Genomic DNA, 16,375 nt, shown 5'->3' with positions numbered 1-16,375 from the left:
GGAGCTGTTCTCACCTTCTGAAAAGATCACCAGTGACCTGGTAATAAATGGGTCCCACGTAAAAAGGCATGGATCACCACCTGGCCCAGGGATGTCAGGCTTTGGGTGTTTATTTGAGTCTCAGGGGTTATGAAAGGGAGTATCGGGGAATCCAAGGTCCCAATGTAGAGCTGCACAGCTCAGGGGGCAGTGGGCCTAGGGGTCCATCATAGAGGGAAAAGGTGGGGAGATGCAGGAAGATGAGGATGAGAGAGGACTCCGCTGTGTATAACCATGGTCCCCAACATGGATGTACCTCAAAAACATCACACTAAGAGAAAGAAGTCAGACACTAAAGAGCACACATTTCATGATCTGTTTGTATGAAATATGCAGAACAGGCAAATCCAGAAGGACTGAGAGCAGATGGGTGTTGCCAGGGATGGAGCAAAAAGGAGAATGGGGAATGAGGACTGATGGGGACAGGGTTTTCTTCTGAAGTCATGAAAATGTTTGGCACTAGCGATGGTGAGTGCTCAACATTGCGAATGAACTAAATACCACTAAATTATACACTTTAAAATGGTTAGTTACTTGATGTGAATGTCAACTTGATTTTAAACTGTATGTCAAGGGCAGAAAGGAGCCGTGTGAAGAATTTGAAGTCAAGAGCCAGGGACACAGGGTGTGAATCTTGCTTCTCTATTCACTAGCCACATGTCCTTGGACAACTGATGCCATTGTCTGGCCTCTGTTTATCCATCTGTATGATGGGCATGATCATTGTGCCCACCACCTGGAGCTGCTGGAAGGAGGACTCAAGTGAGATTGTGTATGCACAGATCATGGTGCATAAGGAGTTAATAAATGGAAGATCTCACTGTTCTGAGGAAGAGAGAAGTCACTCAGGGTGAGCAGTGACCTGAGAGGCAGAACTACAGAGAGACCCTGAGCTAAGTTTCCCCCTTTAGTGCCAGTTTCTTTATTGTCACCACTTCTTGGATTCTATTAACAGCGGAAAGGAAAACTTCTCTGATACCTTAGAAGAGCTGCAGCAGGATGAGAGGGGGTGAGACTGCAGATGGGGCTCTCCCCGGGAGGTGGCACCCAAGGAGTGGGAGGATGCTGGCTTACAGCTGGTCTCTCAGAGGCAGGAAGACAGGGAGCGAGTCAAAGGGCCATTCTCTGCAGAGGTGGGGACACACATGACCCTGAAAGGGTTGGACCCCCTTCCCTCAGCCCCTTTGGAGGGGCAGGAAGCGTATCTCGTACGTCGGGGGCACTGTGCCCACACCACTCTCCTTGGGTGTGAGGTCGATGTCCTCAGGGACCATGGGGCTGGCCACGGAGAAGTTCTGGAGGATGGTGGTGAAAAAGAGGAATAACTCGGCGCGGGCGATGCCTTCGCCAAGACAGATGCGCTTCCCTGTGGGCACAGAAGTTTGCAGTGTTGACAGGGGGCGGATGCACATTCTTTGCCCTGTTGCATCCCAAAGCCCGGACACCTGTGTCCATTGCCCTAGATTCGCATGGGATTGGCCCTTAACCTGCAGTTCATGGTAGACTCTTGGAGCGTTCCCAAACCCTCTGAAAGCAGGTGCAAATCGCTGGGTGGGTACACCTTGCGCATTTTTCCAGGACAGAGTTTGCAGGTACAGTTTAGATTTCCAAAGCATTCAGTGGCCCCACAGAACATGAGGAACCACTTCTGTTTGGGTATGTGTGTGTGTGTGTGTGTCTGTGTCTGCGTCCACATGTAGCTGTGCGCATACGTCTGACTTAACATTTTTAATGTCCCTCATATCTCATATGGGAAGAATGGTACCTATCTTGTAGGGCTATTTTGAGGTTAAAGAAGTGAATGTTTGTTAAAATTCTTAGAACAATACCTGGCCCAGACTAAGGGTCCTATACATGTAGTTAGTACCTCATGTATGTTTCTCAGTGTGTGTGGTGGGGCATGTGTGTGCGAGGTGTGTATCTGGACTGTCTATGTTTGTGCATCTCTGGGTTTTCTTCTTATCTCAGCCTGAGAGTCATGGCCCCAAGAGTTCTGGAAAGAGCCAAATTGTACATAAAACTGTGAATAGGACTGATGCACATGGGAATGGGCGTCTCTGGCTTCCATCAGATTCTCAGAGGTATGAGAACCACCCCCTTCTCCTCAATAGTTATAAACCACTGGCTTGAAGAGAAATGAGGACAAGGGGAGCCAGAAAAACAGACAGGAACACTGAGAACCCCTCCCTTGTTTTCATGGTTCTTAATCTGCAAGCCGACAACCTTGGGAAGGTCATTTCAAGGATGCATTTCCAGACATTTCCTAAGCCTTCCAATTCGTTAGACATTGTACCTGAGTGCAGGTGTCCGGGGAAGGGTCCACATCTCTTTGGCATATCCAAAAGTGGGGGCACGTGAACTTAGAAATACAGGGCCACAAGCTGGTTCTTCTCCTGTAACTGGTTCTGCAACCCAGCTCTTCCCTGGGAAGCCTGACTCCAGCTCCCTCCCTCCCACCCCACACTCCCCATCCCTGGGGCGGTCCAGTTGGATGCCCTTTGGCTCTTTTGACACCTTTTGGCTGGCTCTGTCTTTCTGCCCCAGGCCATCTGCCTCAGTCTTTTTCTCTGTCTTTACTTCCTGTCAGGCTCTGTTTCTCCTCTTTTTTTCTGCTTTCAGTCTTGTTTAACTCTCTGTCTCTGTCTATTTGGATATGATTTTGTCTGCAGTTCTCTCTTATTTTTCATCTCCCTCTACTGTTCCTTTTTCTCTCCTTCAGTGTTTCTCCTTCTCTGCTTAGGCAACTCTTCTTTTCCTCTCTCTGTTTCTCTCCCTCTTCTTCCTCTCTCTCCTCCTCCTCTTCCTCCATCTCCCTCTATTAGGGTACATTCATTCTCTGTCTCTTTCTGCCACTGTCTCTCCTGTCTCTCTCTCCCTCTGTCTCTCTTTGGCTCTCTCTCTCTCTGTTTCTCACTCACTCTATCCTTCTCAGTTTGTCTCTGTCTTTATTTGCCACATCTCTGCTTCTCTCTAAAGTTAGGACAGGACTATTGAATGGAGAAACTGACCCTTACCTCACCACCCAACATGACCCCTAACTCTCACTTAATATGAAATGAGGGAGGTGGCCATTGCACTAGGCAGAGCCAGGGGCCCTGGGTCTCTGAAGTCACTGGTGTAATTCAAGACTAGGGATTTGATGCTAAAATAAGGTCCCACTTTTCTCCCAAAGGATGAGGACCCTGGGCATTGGGATTTTTTCTGGGTAGGGCCAAAGAATAGAGAATGGGAATAGAGACAAGTCAGAGCATGTCAAGACCCTCCCTGCCTCCCCAGTGCCTACAGGACAAATCCAGACTCCCCCCAGTTTTCAAGATCCTGCGCAGCTAAGCAGTTCACCCTTATCCCCTTCTGTAATCCACACCCATGTCTCCCTGAGCTCTAGTTTTCCAGATGGACCATGCTGTCTTCACCTTCAGCCTCTGCTGCTGCTCTTCCTGCTGATGGAAGCCTCCAGTGGCTGACTGATGGTCACCCATGATGTCTTAGCTTAGAAGCCAGTGCTTCAGGTAAGCTTTTCCTCACCCACCCACCCAGAGTAGTCAGTCCTTCCTACTTTGTGTTCCCAAAGTCCCCTTTAGAGCACTCATCACAATTGTGATTAATTATAATAATAGTTGCCCCGATGAACACTTACTTTGTGCCCAGCAGTTCTAAGTACATTGCAGGCTTTAATTCATTTAATTAGATACTATTTAGTGACCATATGATTAATGCCCATCTCCCCTGTTGGACTGTAAATTTCCTGGGGCGGGAACTATGTCTTGATGTGACTTGTCTGATGTGTTATCTTCAGTCCCCTCTGAAGCAAGAGATATTTTACACCAATGTGTAAAGAGGTTAAACATAATTGCCCAAGGTCCAGCTTACTAGGATGTGCCTTGGAGATAAGATCTCACTTCTCAAGCCCCTCCTAAGGCTGTAGTGAAAATGAGATGAGTTAATGCAGGGAAAGCAACTGGCGCATACTAATTGCTCAATAAACAAAGAACTCTCCTTGATAGTCTCAAGGAGGGGATGGCACTTGCCCTCTGGAATGCAGATCCAGCTTACCTAGGGAGAAGGGCATAAAAGCGTCATTTTTCTTCAGTGCCCCGTTGGCATCCAGAAAATGGTCAGGGTTGAAGGCATTTGGTTTTTCAAAGTAACGGGGGTCATGAAGAGCAGAGCTCAGGATGGGATATACTTCTGTGCCCTGAGGGAGAGTCACAAGATTAAAAGATATTACCATTCATTCCCCACACCACCTCCAAGGAAGGAAGGAAAGAAGGAAGGAAGGAAGGAAGGAAGGAAGAAGGAATGGAAGGAAAGAAGAAGAAAAGGAAGGAAGGAAGGAAGGAAGGAAGGAAGAAGGAATGGAAGGAAAGAAGAAGGAAAGGAAGGAAGGAAGGAAGGAAGGAAGGAAGGAAGGAAGGAAGGAAGAAAGAAAGAAAGAAAGAAAGAAAGAAAGAAAGAAAGAAAGAAAGAAAGAAAGAAAGAAAGAAAGAAAGAAAGAAAGAAAGGGAAAAAGAGAAAAAGAGAAATGAGAGTGATAAAACCAAAAAAAAACAAAAGGTCAAGTCTGGAGATCAAGATCCCAGGATGCCCACACAAAGGAGATGCAGGAGCCCAGTGGGATGATGTACCTTGGGGAGGATGTAGCCTCGGAAGTGAGTGTCTTTGGTGACCATGTGGGGAACGCCAATGGGGATGAGGTCTCCGAATCTCTGAATCTCGTGGATGACTGCGTCAGTGTATGGCATTTTGGCTCTATCCTCAAGGGCTGGTGGGCGATATGAGCCAATCACCTGGTCAATCTCCTTCTGGATTCTCTCTGCAGAGGAGTGGGACGAGTGAACCTCATTTAAAGAAGCATTTCAGTAAGGACACTCATTTCTATGGGCCAGTGAACCAGGAAAAACCCTGTAGGAGAGGGTTAGATCATTGCCAGCCCCCAGAATAACCAGCTTGGGGTGGGGGGAGAAAGCTACAAGAACTCTCACCCACTGAAGTTTGGTGAATGTTACGGATTCTCTCCCAACACGCACAGGTACACACACACACACACACACACGCACCACAATTTTGCATAGAATTTCAGATTAAAAACTCAAGTCTATGAATCTGTCAAATCTCCTCCTCTAAGATGAGTAGAAAATGAGCTAATATTTATTGTGTGTGTATTACAGATGAAGCATTGAGCTAGGTCCTCAGGAATATAAAAGGAAAACAGATCAATAAATTAACCCAGGAACAACTGGATAAATAAATCAATACATCAATCAGCCAATCGCTCAGTGGATTAATTCACAAATGGAAAGACTGATGAATGGAAGAACGTTAATGAATGGATGTATTACTTACTTATCAATCAAAGATTAATTAATGAATCATTAATTAATAAATGGCCCATAGACAAATAAATAAATGAACCTGATTAACCAATAAATCACATGAATGGTTGGATGGCTAAATTAATGATGAAAGAATAAATTTTAAAAATAGGTAAAAAAGGAATAAATAGATGGGTGGATTGAATGGTAGATGAATAAATGAGTGAATTATTAAATAAATAAATGAAAGGATAGATGGATGGGGAACTGAAAGACTGACTGATGGAAGGATTAAGGTATGTAACCTAGCTTTAGAAAAACAGATGGATGCATGAATGAATAAATGAGCCAATGAATCAACGACAAATAGTTCATTCAATGAAGAACTGTTTCAAAGGATCAACAAATGGATCAACCAACCCCAATAAAGAAAGGAAGCACATGTCCTTAGATGAATCGCAGATGAAAGAATCTGGAGATACAGGTTAAAGAATGAATGAACAGACTGTTGAATGGGCAGGTGGATGGATGGGTCAGTAGATCTTTAAGTGATGGGAGAAACAGTGTGAAGACAGATTGTCAGATTCTCCATTCATCCATCCACCAACAGGGCTGGCTTAGTTGGGGGTCATTCAAAGCCTGCAGTGCTCTTGGTGTAAGAAGTGAACACTGCCTCTCTCACTCACAGAAGACCCCAGCCCCATTTCTGCAGCCTCAAAAAGGATCAGAAGACCCCTCCCTTAAGTGGCTGTCCCCAGCCCACTGACCTGTGACGTGGGGGTATTTGAGCATGAGCAGGAATCCGTAGCGGAGAGTGGTGCTGGTGGTCTCAGTGCCAGCAAAGAAGAGTGACAGAGAATTGTTGATGAGGTTCTTCTCATGGAACTCACTTTTGGGGTTGGACTTCTCCTGGATCCAGAAAAGTGGGGTTCACATCAGGGGAGGCTGGAGCCCTGCCGCTCACACGTCTCTTGGGGTCCCTCCTCCTGTTTCCGGGTCTCACCCCATCTGGCCCATTTTCGTTCTCCCTATGCTGCGTGTGTCCAGCCATGGGGCTCCGTCTCTGTCTTAGTCTCTCTCTGCTCTGTCTTACTCCACTGCAACCCACCTCCTCATCTCTTTGGTGTTTCTGTCTCCCTTCCTCTCCCAGCCTCTTTCTGCCTCTGCAGGTCTTTTCACCTGTATTTTGCCCCCTTGTCCTGTATTTCCTGTAACTCTCTCGCTCCTCCCTAGCCTCTCCCTCCTTTCCTCTCCCGCTCTGTTCCCTTCTGACTCCCCCTCCCATCTCCACCCTCTGATCATCCCTTCCCCTTTTCCTCACTCTTCTACTCCCTTCCCCTCCCTTCTTCTCACCCTACATCTTTTCCTCCCTCCTCCCCCCTCCCACTGCCCTCTCCCAAACCCCACTTTGTCCATGCGGAGCAGGTAGGTGTCGATTAAGTCCCGGGGGGCCCTGGGGTCCAGGGTTTCACGGTGCTTCTGCACATTGCGGCCGATGAACTCTTTGATTTCCTGCAGGTTATTGTAGATATGCCTGTGTGTGCCAGGAAAGTGCTTCAAGATGCTGGAGTAGAGCTCGAACAGCTGCGGGAACGAAGGAGCTGTGAGGGCCTCCTAGGGCTGAGCTCGCCCGTCACAGGGAGGGGCAGCCTGCCGCCCCCACCCTACCCCTGCCCTAGTACCTCCAAAAGAGATCTCTGTCTCCCTCTGTCTTTGTCTCTCCATCTCTCTCTCTCTGTCTCTGTATTGGAGTCCCTCACTCATTGATTTTATGTCTCCTTTGATTTGTTATTCTCACATTTCCTCTTTCTGCATCTTTCTGCCCCATCCTCATGTCTTTTTGTTGGCCTCTGCCCCGCCTCTCTCTGTCTCTCTCCTTTCCACCTCTCCTTTTCTCCATGTGTTTCCTTCCCATCCTCCCTCTGGGCTTCTACCTCAGCCGGTTTATCTGTTTTGCTCAAACCTCTCTGACTCTTTCCACCTCTCACATCCCCCTTGCTTGGTCAGACACTGATAACGTGATGCTTGTACAAGACGAAGCTGCCGACTACTTAGGACTTAGTTATCTATTTTGGAGCGTATGTCTCTTGCTTTGCCTGATGAGAAGTGTAATACCTAACGTGCCACAAACAATTGCAAAAAAATGCAGAAACGTATAGAGTACGATGTAAAATTCCTTCTTAATCTTTCTAGAAATAACCATTGTTAACTGTCTGGGGAACTCTTTTCAGACTTCTCTCTCCACGGTTCTCTGTGGGAGGAGAAAATTGAAACCACCTGTTGGGCTTGTAGCAAATACTCAGCCTGGATCCCATTCCAGATTTTCCAGAGCAGACTTTCCAGTAGGAGGTCATGGGCATTTGTATTTGTGACAATCCTATGTGTGAATCTGACACACAGTCCTGGTTAAGCACAGTAGCCAGGCATACTGTTCTATAGTTTAATTCTTTAACTTAATATACAATAGGGGTATTTCCCGATTAGTTGAGAAAGAGAAATTTTATTATTTTGTTTTAAAAGAGGAGCATATTACTTTGTAATCTGGGAGACATTTTTCTTAAAAACAGAAAGATGGAAGGGGAATGGGGAAAATGAAGAAATGTGGTTCCTTATTTTAAATGTATCCTTGAATTTCTTCAAGTAAGGGACTTTGCCATAGACAGAGGTGAAGATTCAGAGGAATCAGGGGCAGAAGAGTAGACCAGAAAAGTAGAGAGCCTGAAAGTCTGATTTAGTGTCTCTCTCTCTCTGATTCCCTATTTCTGCCTCCTCCATCGTTCCCTTTTCTTCCTCTTGGTCTGTCAGTTCCTGTTTCCCCCGTCTCTCCTTCCCTCCAGGTCTCCGTGTCCCTGTCTCTCTCTGCTGTCTTTGCCCCTCCTTCAGCTCAAAGCTGCATTTCTGCTCCCCCAAAGCAGATCACCCTCTTTCCCCTGCCTGGATGTCCACCCCTTTCCCACCCTCCCTCTCCCGGACCTGACTGGACAAGGAGCTGATGAGTGAAAAGGACTGAAAGATCAAGCCCAGCATCTTCAGGAACTCGGGATCTCTGTAGTCGAAGCGTTCTCCAAAGACGATGGAGCAAATAATGTTGGAGGTGGCGCATTGGAAGAAGAAGGTGGGGTCCTTGAGGGCTCCTAGAAGAAGGAGGTGGGGGTCACAGGACACGGGCTCAGATGCCTGGAAGCATTTGACTGCTGCCCCATCTCTGTGTGACTCTCCTCCACCACTCAGTAATGACAAAGAAAACAAGAATAATAACAGCTAACAGTCACTAGCCCATGTGATGTGCCAAGCCCCATTCTAAGCACTTCACGTAATATTTAAGTCTCACCTCAGATGTGTTTAGAAGGCACAAAGCAGGTGTTCGATCAACTGTGTGTGCAAATGAAAAAATCTGCTCTCCCTGCCCCTTATCTGTCATCTCCTTTGTCCACCTCAGGAGCTCTCTGGTCCCCAGGGAATCATTCTGCACTTGTTGGTTGACGTCTATTTTTGCCAGGCCTGCCCCAGTTGGAGGGAGGATGGGCTGTGAGCCAAGAACGTCGGGTTGGTGCAGCCTCTCTCCATGGGTCTCACCCGTCCACCTTCTCTTGTGCCCCTGCAGACCCTTTCATGAGCCTGTCTGTCTCCAATTTTCTGTGCCTCTTCTCTCTGCCATTGTTTCTTTTTTTTTTCTCTTTTACAGATTCTTTTTTATTAGAGGTTATTATAAGATATTGAATATAGTTCTTTGTGCTATACAGCAGGAACTTGTTTATCTATTCTTAATATGAAAGAGATCATATATATATGAATAACTGAATCACTGCGCTATACACCAGAAACTAACACAACATTGTAAATCAACAAGACTTCAATAAAAAAGAGAAAAAAATGTAAATGGATTAAATGCTCCACATAAAATCTGCCATTATTTCTTTCTGCCTCTCAGAGTCTCTTCCACTCTTTCCCTCTTTGTCTTGGTTCCTCATCTCTGTCCCTTTCTTCTCTCCATCTGAATCACTCTGTCTCCTCCTTTCTTCTCAGTCCTTCTGTCCCTATTCCACTGTCGCTCCCTGTGACTGCCTCTGCCTCTCCCTCCCAGCCTCTACGCTAAAGAAAGGACCATGTTCCCTTATGTCACACACACACACACACACACACACACGTTTATGAGGAATCCAAAATCAACCAGAAGTGCCCATCAATCTTCCCAAGAGCAGAAAATCCCCGCTGACCCCGTGTTCGCTACCAGCTTGTCAGAAGTTCACTCAAGGAAGGGAACATTCAGTTTATCATCTTCAAGATATCTGTAGCTTTCCCTTTTCTCTCTTTACTTTCTTTTCATATAAGTCCTGTTTGAGCCTTTAATAGAAGCAATCAACCATGAGTTGGTTTCCCTGAACACAAGTAACAACATGCTAATTAATACCTGAGTTTATGTCTTTGAGTTGTTCTTTTTTCAAATTTTATTGAAGTATAATCAGTTACAATGTGTCAATTTCTGGTGTATAGCATCATGTCCCAGTCATGCATATAAATACATATATTTGGTTTTTATATTCTTTTGCATTAAAGATTATTACGAGGTATTGAATATAGTTCCCTGTGCTATATAGAAGAATTTTTTAAATATACTTTTATATATTGTGGTTAACATTTGCAAATCTCAAGCTCCCAAATTTATCCCTTCCCACAGTTACCATAAGATTTTTTACTATGTCTGTGAGTCTGTTTCTTTCTGTTTTTTTTTTTTTTTGGAGGGGGCAGTAATTAAGTTTATTTATTTTTTTAATGGAGGTCCTAGGGATTGAACCCAGGGCCTTGCGCATGCTAGCTACACACTCTAACACTGAGCTACAGCCTCCCCCACCGCGAGTCTGTTTCTTAAGGCTACACTCCCTGCATCTTTCCTGCTCCCTGCATTTCTCTCCTACCCATCTCTATCCAACTCTCGGCCCCGCTCTCTTTCCCTGCTCCTCAGTCCGATGGTCCCCCCAGCTCTGGCTTTTTCTCTACGTCTCTTTCTCTGCCCACGTATACTCCTCTTTCCTTCAGTTGCTATGCACCCACAGTTTCATTGTCTTGCTCTCCTGCCCAGGCCCCCGGGGCTCACCCTGGGTGTTCTGCAGCTCCTTCACCAGAAACTGAGCCTCCTCCTGAATCCGCTCCTCCACAGTCCTCTTTCCCATCCCAAAGTCCCTCATGGTGGCCAGAGAGAATCGCCGAAGGGCCTTCCAACGTTCCCCATTGGCAAAGACCACACCTGGGGGTTGAGGAGAAGCATGAGTTGCAGAAGAAGTTGGAAGGAGACTCCGGGTCCCTCTCAATCCCTCAGCCTCCTTCCCAGACTCACCCACCCCCATCCCCGTCCTCCCTCCCCGTTCCCTCTTTCCTTCCTCGTGCCTCTGAGTCCCTTACCATATCCTTGGAAGACTGAATCCACGACGGCGATTTGCGCCCGGCCAGAGAAGGCCTCAGCCTGGTCCACCAGGGCCTCCCGCACGGCATCTGTCCCACATATCACAACGACTGGTCTTGGCCCCAGGTACACCGTGAAGACATCCCCGTATTTCTCTTGCAACTGCCAAGCATAACCACGGCCAGGGTTGCTTTTTGTCAGTATGCCCCTCCGTGGCCATCCCAATTTTAAGCCATTAAAACACTTCCATATACATTGGTAATTAGCCACTGCCCCAAGACCTTCCACCTCACTGCCTTTCTGCTTCTCAGGACCCAGCAACTAAAGGATTAATCCGTGAACCAGCCCTGTCCACATGATCGATTGGTGCCTTAAGCAGACCAGATGGTTACATAGCCCTCATATCACCCCTGCCCAGGTGATATTAGTTGAGTCTAGTCAGATCTCCCCCTGCATCTCAACTAAAGAATCATCCTTCCTGTGACCCAACTTCAACCTCTGGCGGCCTCCTGACAATTTCCGCAGAGAACTACCCTGAATTACCCACCCACTTGGAGAACATGAAGGGAAAGTGATGGCCTTCCGGGAGTGATCATGAAATATGAAAAATCGTAATATCCTTTCAGCCACTTGGGAAACTGCTCGGCAGTGTTTACTGAAGCTGGACACAGGTATACTCAGTGACTTGGCAACTTCACTCAGATACACACCCAACAAAAACGTGTGCACATGTTCACCAGAAGAAAAAATGAGGAGATTCACAGACGCTCAGCAACATAGGTAGAGAATAAATAGTCATGTAGTCATGTCGTGGAATACTATACAGCAATGAAAAAGAACAAACTACCACTAACCCCACAACAGAAATGAAACTAACAGGCATCATGTTGAGTGAAAACAACTCAGACCCAGAAGAGTCCATGTGTCATCATTCTATTTATATGAAGTTCAAAAAAAAAGATAACAGGAGCCTATGGTGTGAGAATAGTGGGAGGATAGTGACTAGAAAGGGGATGGACATAAGGAGGGTCTCTGGGGACAGAATGTGTTGTTACTTATCTGTATGTCAACTATGTGACTATGCTCATTTGAGAAAATTCACTGAGCTGAGCACTTACAATTTGTGTACTTTTACCCTAAATGTGAAACTTCAGTTAGAAGTTGGCTTAAGCGAGGGGAGGGTATAGCTCAAGTGGTAGAGCGCATGCTTAGCATGCATGAGGTCATGGGTTCAATCCCCAGTACCTCCATTTAAATAAATAAATAAACCACTCTGACTTCTCCTCCCACGCACCCCCTTCGCTCACACAGATCCAGCCTCCCTGTTGTCCCCAAAACATGCTGAGCTTGCTCCTGCTTCAGGGCTCCTGCACCGACACCTGTCTCTCTCTGGTACCTTCCACCTGCATCTTTCAGGGTATCTGCTGTCTTCTGTTGCCAGAGGAGAAACCTATCTGATTGGTGCCATCAGCCCTTTTTCTCTCCCTTCCATTGGCAGGCGGGCACCCAGGGACTTGGTGGAAGGAGGAAGAGGAATGTGAAATTCTACTCCCCTGGCTCACATCCAGACACTTGTTCATGCCCACTTGCCTGTTCCAGGGACAGGACCCGTACACCTCCAACTGAGCAGGGACACCTCTGACTGTCTGACCACCAAACACCATGCTTCAGCTCCATGCACCTTGCTCACCCACCTTCCCACACCCAACCCCTGAGCCTGGAAGGATACTTCATGCCTTCAGGGGAGGGATCCCAGGTACGAAGTCAGGGGGCCACCCTCAGACACCATCCATCTTCATCTCACCTTCAGGAAAGATTTAAGCAGGCCTTTTCTGTCCATCTGCAGAATGTTCCCCAGCAAGGGCAGAGGACGGGGGCCTGGTGGGAGGTAGCCACGGGCCTTTGGGTGGCCTCTGGCCAGGAGAAGCAGGAATCCCGCAAAAAGAGCAAGGAGGAGGAGCACGCTGAGGTCCATGGCGCCGGTCTGGTAGACTTCCCCCTCACTGCAGCCTCTGAGCTGAGCCTTTTATTCTGAGCCTGCCTCCCCCCCCAGTTGTGTAACTTCATTCTTTCTCTGATATCACCCGGGTGTGTGCACTTGACAGAGAGGTTCTAGGAACCCATACTTCCTGCTCTGGCTGCCAGGTGATCTATTCATCCCCTACCTCTGCTGCTCTCCCTAGGTGTTGGCAGAGATAACATGCTAGACATTCCAAGGTCCACACGTGTGTGTGTGTGTGTTTATTTTTGTGGCTATGGGAGAGCATGCACTGTCCCTAGTTTTGGTCGTGTTTGTGTGTGTGTGCTTGTACATGCTGGTCCACGCCTGCTTGCATGCACGTGTGCTTGCACAATTCTTACATGTGAAGGAGTGTTTGCACTGATTGACTGTACCCATTTTGTTTCTGCATGTGAGTCTGCACGTGCTGATGTGTGTATTTTTGCACGTGTGCAGACTTCTCTGTACTTATACGGTTTCATACCTGAAGGTGTATGTGCATTTCTGTGGTGGTGGTGGTAGTGTGTGTTCATGTGTGTGAGGGTGTGTGTGTATGTGAATGTGTGTGTGTGCATCAACCAGTCCCTGTCCTTATAGAACCTGCAGGCTCTTAGCATCTGTCTCTTTTGTCCCCCTTCCTCCTTCGCCCTCCCTTCTGTGACAGCCACATATAGGAGTGATGGGAGAAACAGAACAAGGCGGGGAGAGACACAGAACCAGTGAGACTCAGAGGCAGAGGCAGAGCGGGTCAGGGCGAGACAGATTGAGACCTGGCAGGTGGAGCATTTTGGGTCTTCTGGAATTTGGATCGCTCTGACCTGCTTCCTGCTCTGTCTTCATAGCGCAAGACTTTTCTCTGGCCCTCACCATCTCTCCTGCTATCTCTCCCTGTCTCAGTGTCTCTGTTTCCCCCTTTAGACTCTGAGCTCCAGGAGCACAGAGACTGGGTCCAGTTTGACTTATGTCCACTGGGCTTGCCACTATCTCCAGCATCCCTCTGAGCCTGTCCCCATCCAGCCTCTAGCAAGCTCAGCCCATATTTGCTGAATATGTGAATGACTGGATCTGTGTCCCCCTGCCGTGGCCTGGGCCTGGCTTTCCCTTATGGAAGGGAAGTGGCAGCATCTTGCTTGCAACGTTAGGCTAACCTCTGGCTGGAACCAGGACTCTGACCCCAGCAGTTGAGTATGTTCCATTGAACAAGACCTCATGATCTTTCCAAGGGTTGGAACCTATACTTTCCTGACCTTGGAGAGATGCCAACATGGACTTTCCTGACCCCTGGTCCTGGCTCCTGCTGTGTTGTGTAACCTGGTACTGAACTTGGGTCCTTTTTTCAGGCCCAGAAATCACTGATGGGGGAACATGAAGTGCTTTCCACTTAATCCTCACCCTTTGAGGTAGGTGGTGTTATCACCTACACTCTATAGCTGAAGGGAGTGAAGCACAGAGAGGTTAAGACCTTGCCCAAGGTCACATAGCAATCTAGAGGTAAAATCAGGCACCAAACGCAGACAATCTAGTTCCGGAGCCTGTTATTTCAACCACTTCACTGTGCTGCCTTTCCAAGAAAAATGTGAATAGAATAAAATAAATGCATGTAAAATAGACCATGAATGCACATTAATTGGTGATCCTGGAGTAAAAACATCAATAAAACAATGAGACATGATAGATCTTATCACTAAAAAAAACCAAAACCAAAACAAAAACAAAAACAAAGACAGCTCTTTCATGCAGAGATGAGACATTGAGAAACAGAAAGGAAAACAGATAGAAAGGGTGAGAGGCAGAAGAGGATATAAGTTCTGGGGGAAAGGGTTCTATGGATAAATAAGCAAAGGAGAGAATGGGTTAAACAAAGGTAAAGTGGTTTATTTTTCCTGCAGGACTTCTCAGGGCCTTTAGATTGCTAATGTGTGCTGTCAGTAACTCACCAAGAGCGGGTTCAGAATTTACAGCAGCTCCCAGGCCATTTGACTTTCTTTCTTTCTTTCTTCCTTCCTTCCTTCCTTCCTTCCTTCCTTCCTTCCTTCCTTCCTTCCTTCCTTCCTTTCTTTCTTTCTTTCTTTCTTTCTTTCTTTCTTTCTTTCTTTCTTTTTCTTTCTTTCTTTCTTTCTTTCTTTCTTTCTTTCTTTCTTTCTTCCTTCCTTCCTTCCTTCCTTCCTTCCTTCCTTTCTCTCTTTCTTTCTTTCTTTTTCTTTCTTTCTTTCTTTCTTCCTTCCTTCCTTCCTTCCTTCCTTCCTTCCTTTCTTTCTTTCTTTCTTTCTTTCTTTCTTTCTTTCTTCCTTCCTTCCTTCCTTCCTTCCTTCCTTCCTTCCTTCCTTCCTTCCTTCCTTCCTTCCTTCCTTCCTTTCTTCCTTCCTTTCTTTCTTTCTTTCTTTCTTTCTTTCTTTCTTTCTTCTTTCTTTCTTTCTTTCTTTCTTTCTTTCTTTCTTTCTTCTTTCTTTCTTTCTTTCTTCTTCTTTCTTTCTTTCTTTCTTTCTTTCTTCCTTCCTTCCTTCCTTCCTTCCTTCCTTTCTCTCTTTCTTTCTTTCTTTTTCTTTCTTTCTTTTTTTTCTTTCTTTCTTCCCTTTTTTTTATAGGACCCATCACTATCTCCCAGGTCAAGGTGGAGGGAGCACACTCCAGGAAGTGTTCACATGTCAGAATTAAGCACTAATTTTTAGAGTCAGACAGACTGAGTCTCAAACCTCAGCTTCATCATTTATCTGTCATGCCCGACACTTGGGCAAGTGTCTGCTCCTCTTTGAGCCTCAGGTTTCTTCATTGGGAAAATGTGGGTACCTACCCTACAGGGTGGTTGTGAGAATGGAACTGAGACCCAGTATGCGGGCAGCTTGGTACATAGTAAGTACTCAGTGAATACATCGCTGAGAGACAGAGACTCAGAGACTGAGGCTGAGGGAGGCAGAGGGACAGACAGACCCAGAAAGAGAGTGAGAAACTCAAGACAAAGTGATAGTGTGACCATGAAGGACACAGTAAGCATTCACTTATTCATTCAACAAACATTTATTGGTTACCTACATTTATTGAGCCCTATTCTAGGCACTGGAGATGCAGCAGTGAACAAAACAGGTAAATACCCTGGCTCTCACAGAGCTAACATTCTGTAGGAGGGACAGATGATAAGGAAACAGCGATAAATATAGTAGTTCACAGAGCGACAGTTAAAATTCAGGCATCAAGTCCTGGGTTTCCCTTCCTGGTTGTTGTTCTGCCAGCGTTCATTTTGATTGATCTGTGTCTACGTGTACAAAGTGCAAGGTAGTTTGATTATCTTCCTTGGAGTGTGGCAAGTGGAGCAGGGTTAGGAGGCACAAAGAAGGAAACTGTGATACTGGAGGCTTTAAGAGGACAGGCATGGTGAAGAGATAACGAAAGATGGCAAGAAAACATGGAAGCCCAGAGACTGAAGAACAGAGAGACAGACATAGACACATGGGGAAATGAAGGCACACTGAGAGACAGGAAAGGACTGAGGGAGCTGGTGAGGGCCTGAGGGAGCTTGTGAGAGGCCGAAGGAGCTAGTAAGGGGGATGAAGGAAAAGTCAGGAGCCACCTAAGCCAGGCTGAAAGGCTGAAGGAAAAGCGGGGACCAGGATCACAGGGTGAAGGATC

At 46.6% G+C, this 16,375-nt stretch overlaps 1 protein-coding gene across 1 annotated transcript; it reads right to left on the bottom strand.

Moving 5' to 3' along the window:
* Positions 1-91: 91 nt before the first annotated feature.
* Positions 92-12,774, bottom strand: LOC102540531 (cytochrome P450 2B4-like). The gene is made up of 9 exons (XM_006214994.4): positions 12,557-12,774; positions 10,752-10,914; positions 10,447-10,596; positions 8,325-8,485; positions 6,759-6,935; positions 6,119-6,260; positions 4,665-4,852; positions 4,093-4,234; positions 92-1,405 (listed from the first exon to the last, which is right to left on the bottom strand). Exons 1-9 carry the CDS (start codon positions 12,725-12,727, stop codon positions 1,215-1,217), a joined length of 1,485 nt encoding a protein of 494 aa, XP_006215056.1. The 5' UTR covers positions 12,728-12,774; the 3' UTR covers positions 92-1,214.
* Positions 12,775-16,375: the final 3,601 nt, after the last annotated feature.

This window comes from Vicugna pacos, chromosome 9 (genome assembly GCF_048564905.1).
Source record: "Vicugna pacos chromosome 9, VicPac4, whole genome shotgun sequence".
NCBI classification, from domain to species: Eukaryota; Metazoa; Chordata; class Mammalia; order Artiodactyla; family Camelidae; genus Vicugna; species Vicugna pacos.
This window is presented reverse-complemented; position numbering and strand designations above follow the sequence as displayed.

Coding starts and splice junctions, on each gene's coding strand:
- LOC102540531 (XM_006214994.4), bottom strand. CDS start 12,727: ATGGACCTCAGCGTGCTCCTCCTCCTTGCTCTTTTTGCGGGATTCCTG. Junction 6,261..6,758: donor ACCTGCTCCGCATGGACAAA/GTGGGGTTTGGG, acceptor TTCTGGATCCAG/GAGAAGTCCAACCCCAAAAG. Junction 4,235..4,664: donor GAGGCTACATCCTCCCCAAG/GTACATCATCCC, acceptor ACTCTCCCTCAG/GGCACAGAAGTATATCCCAT.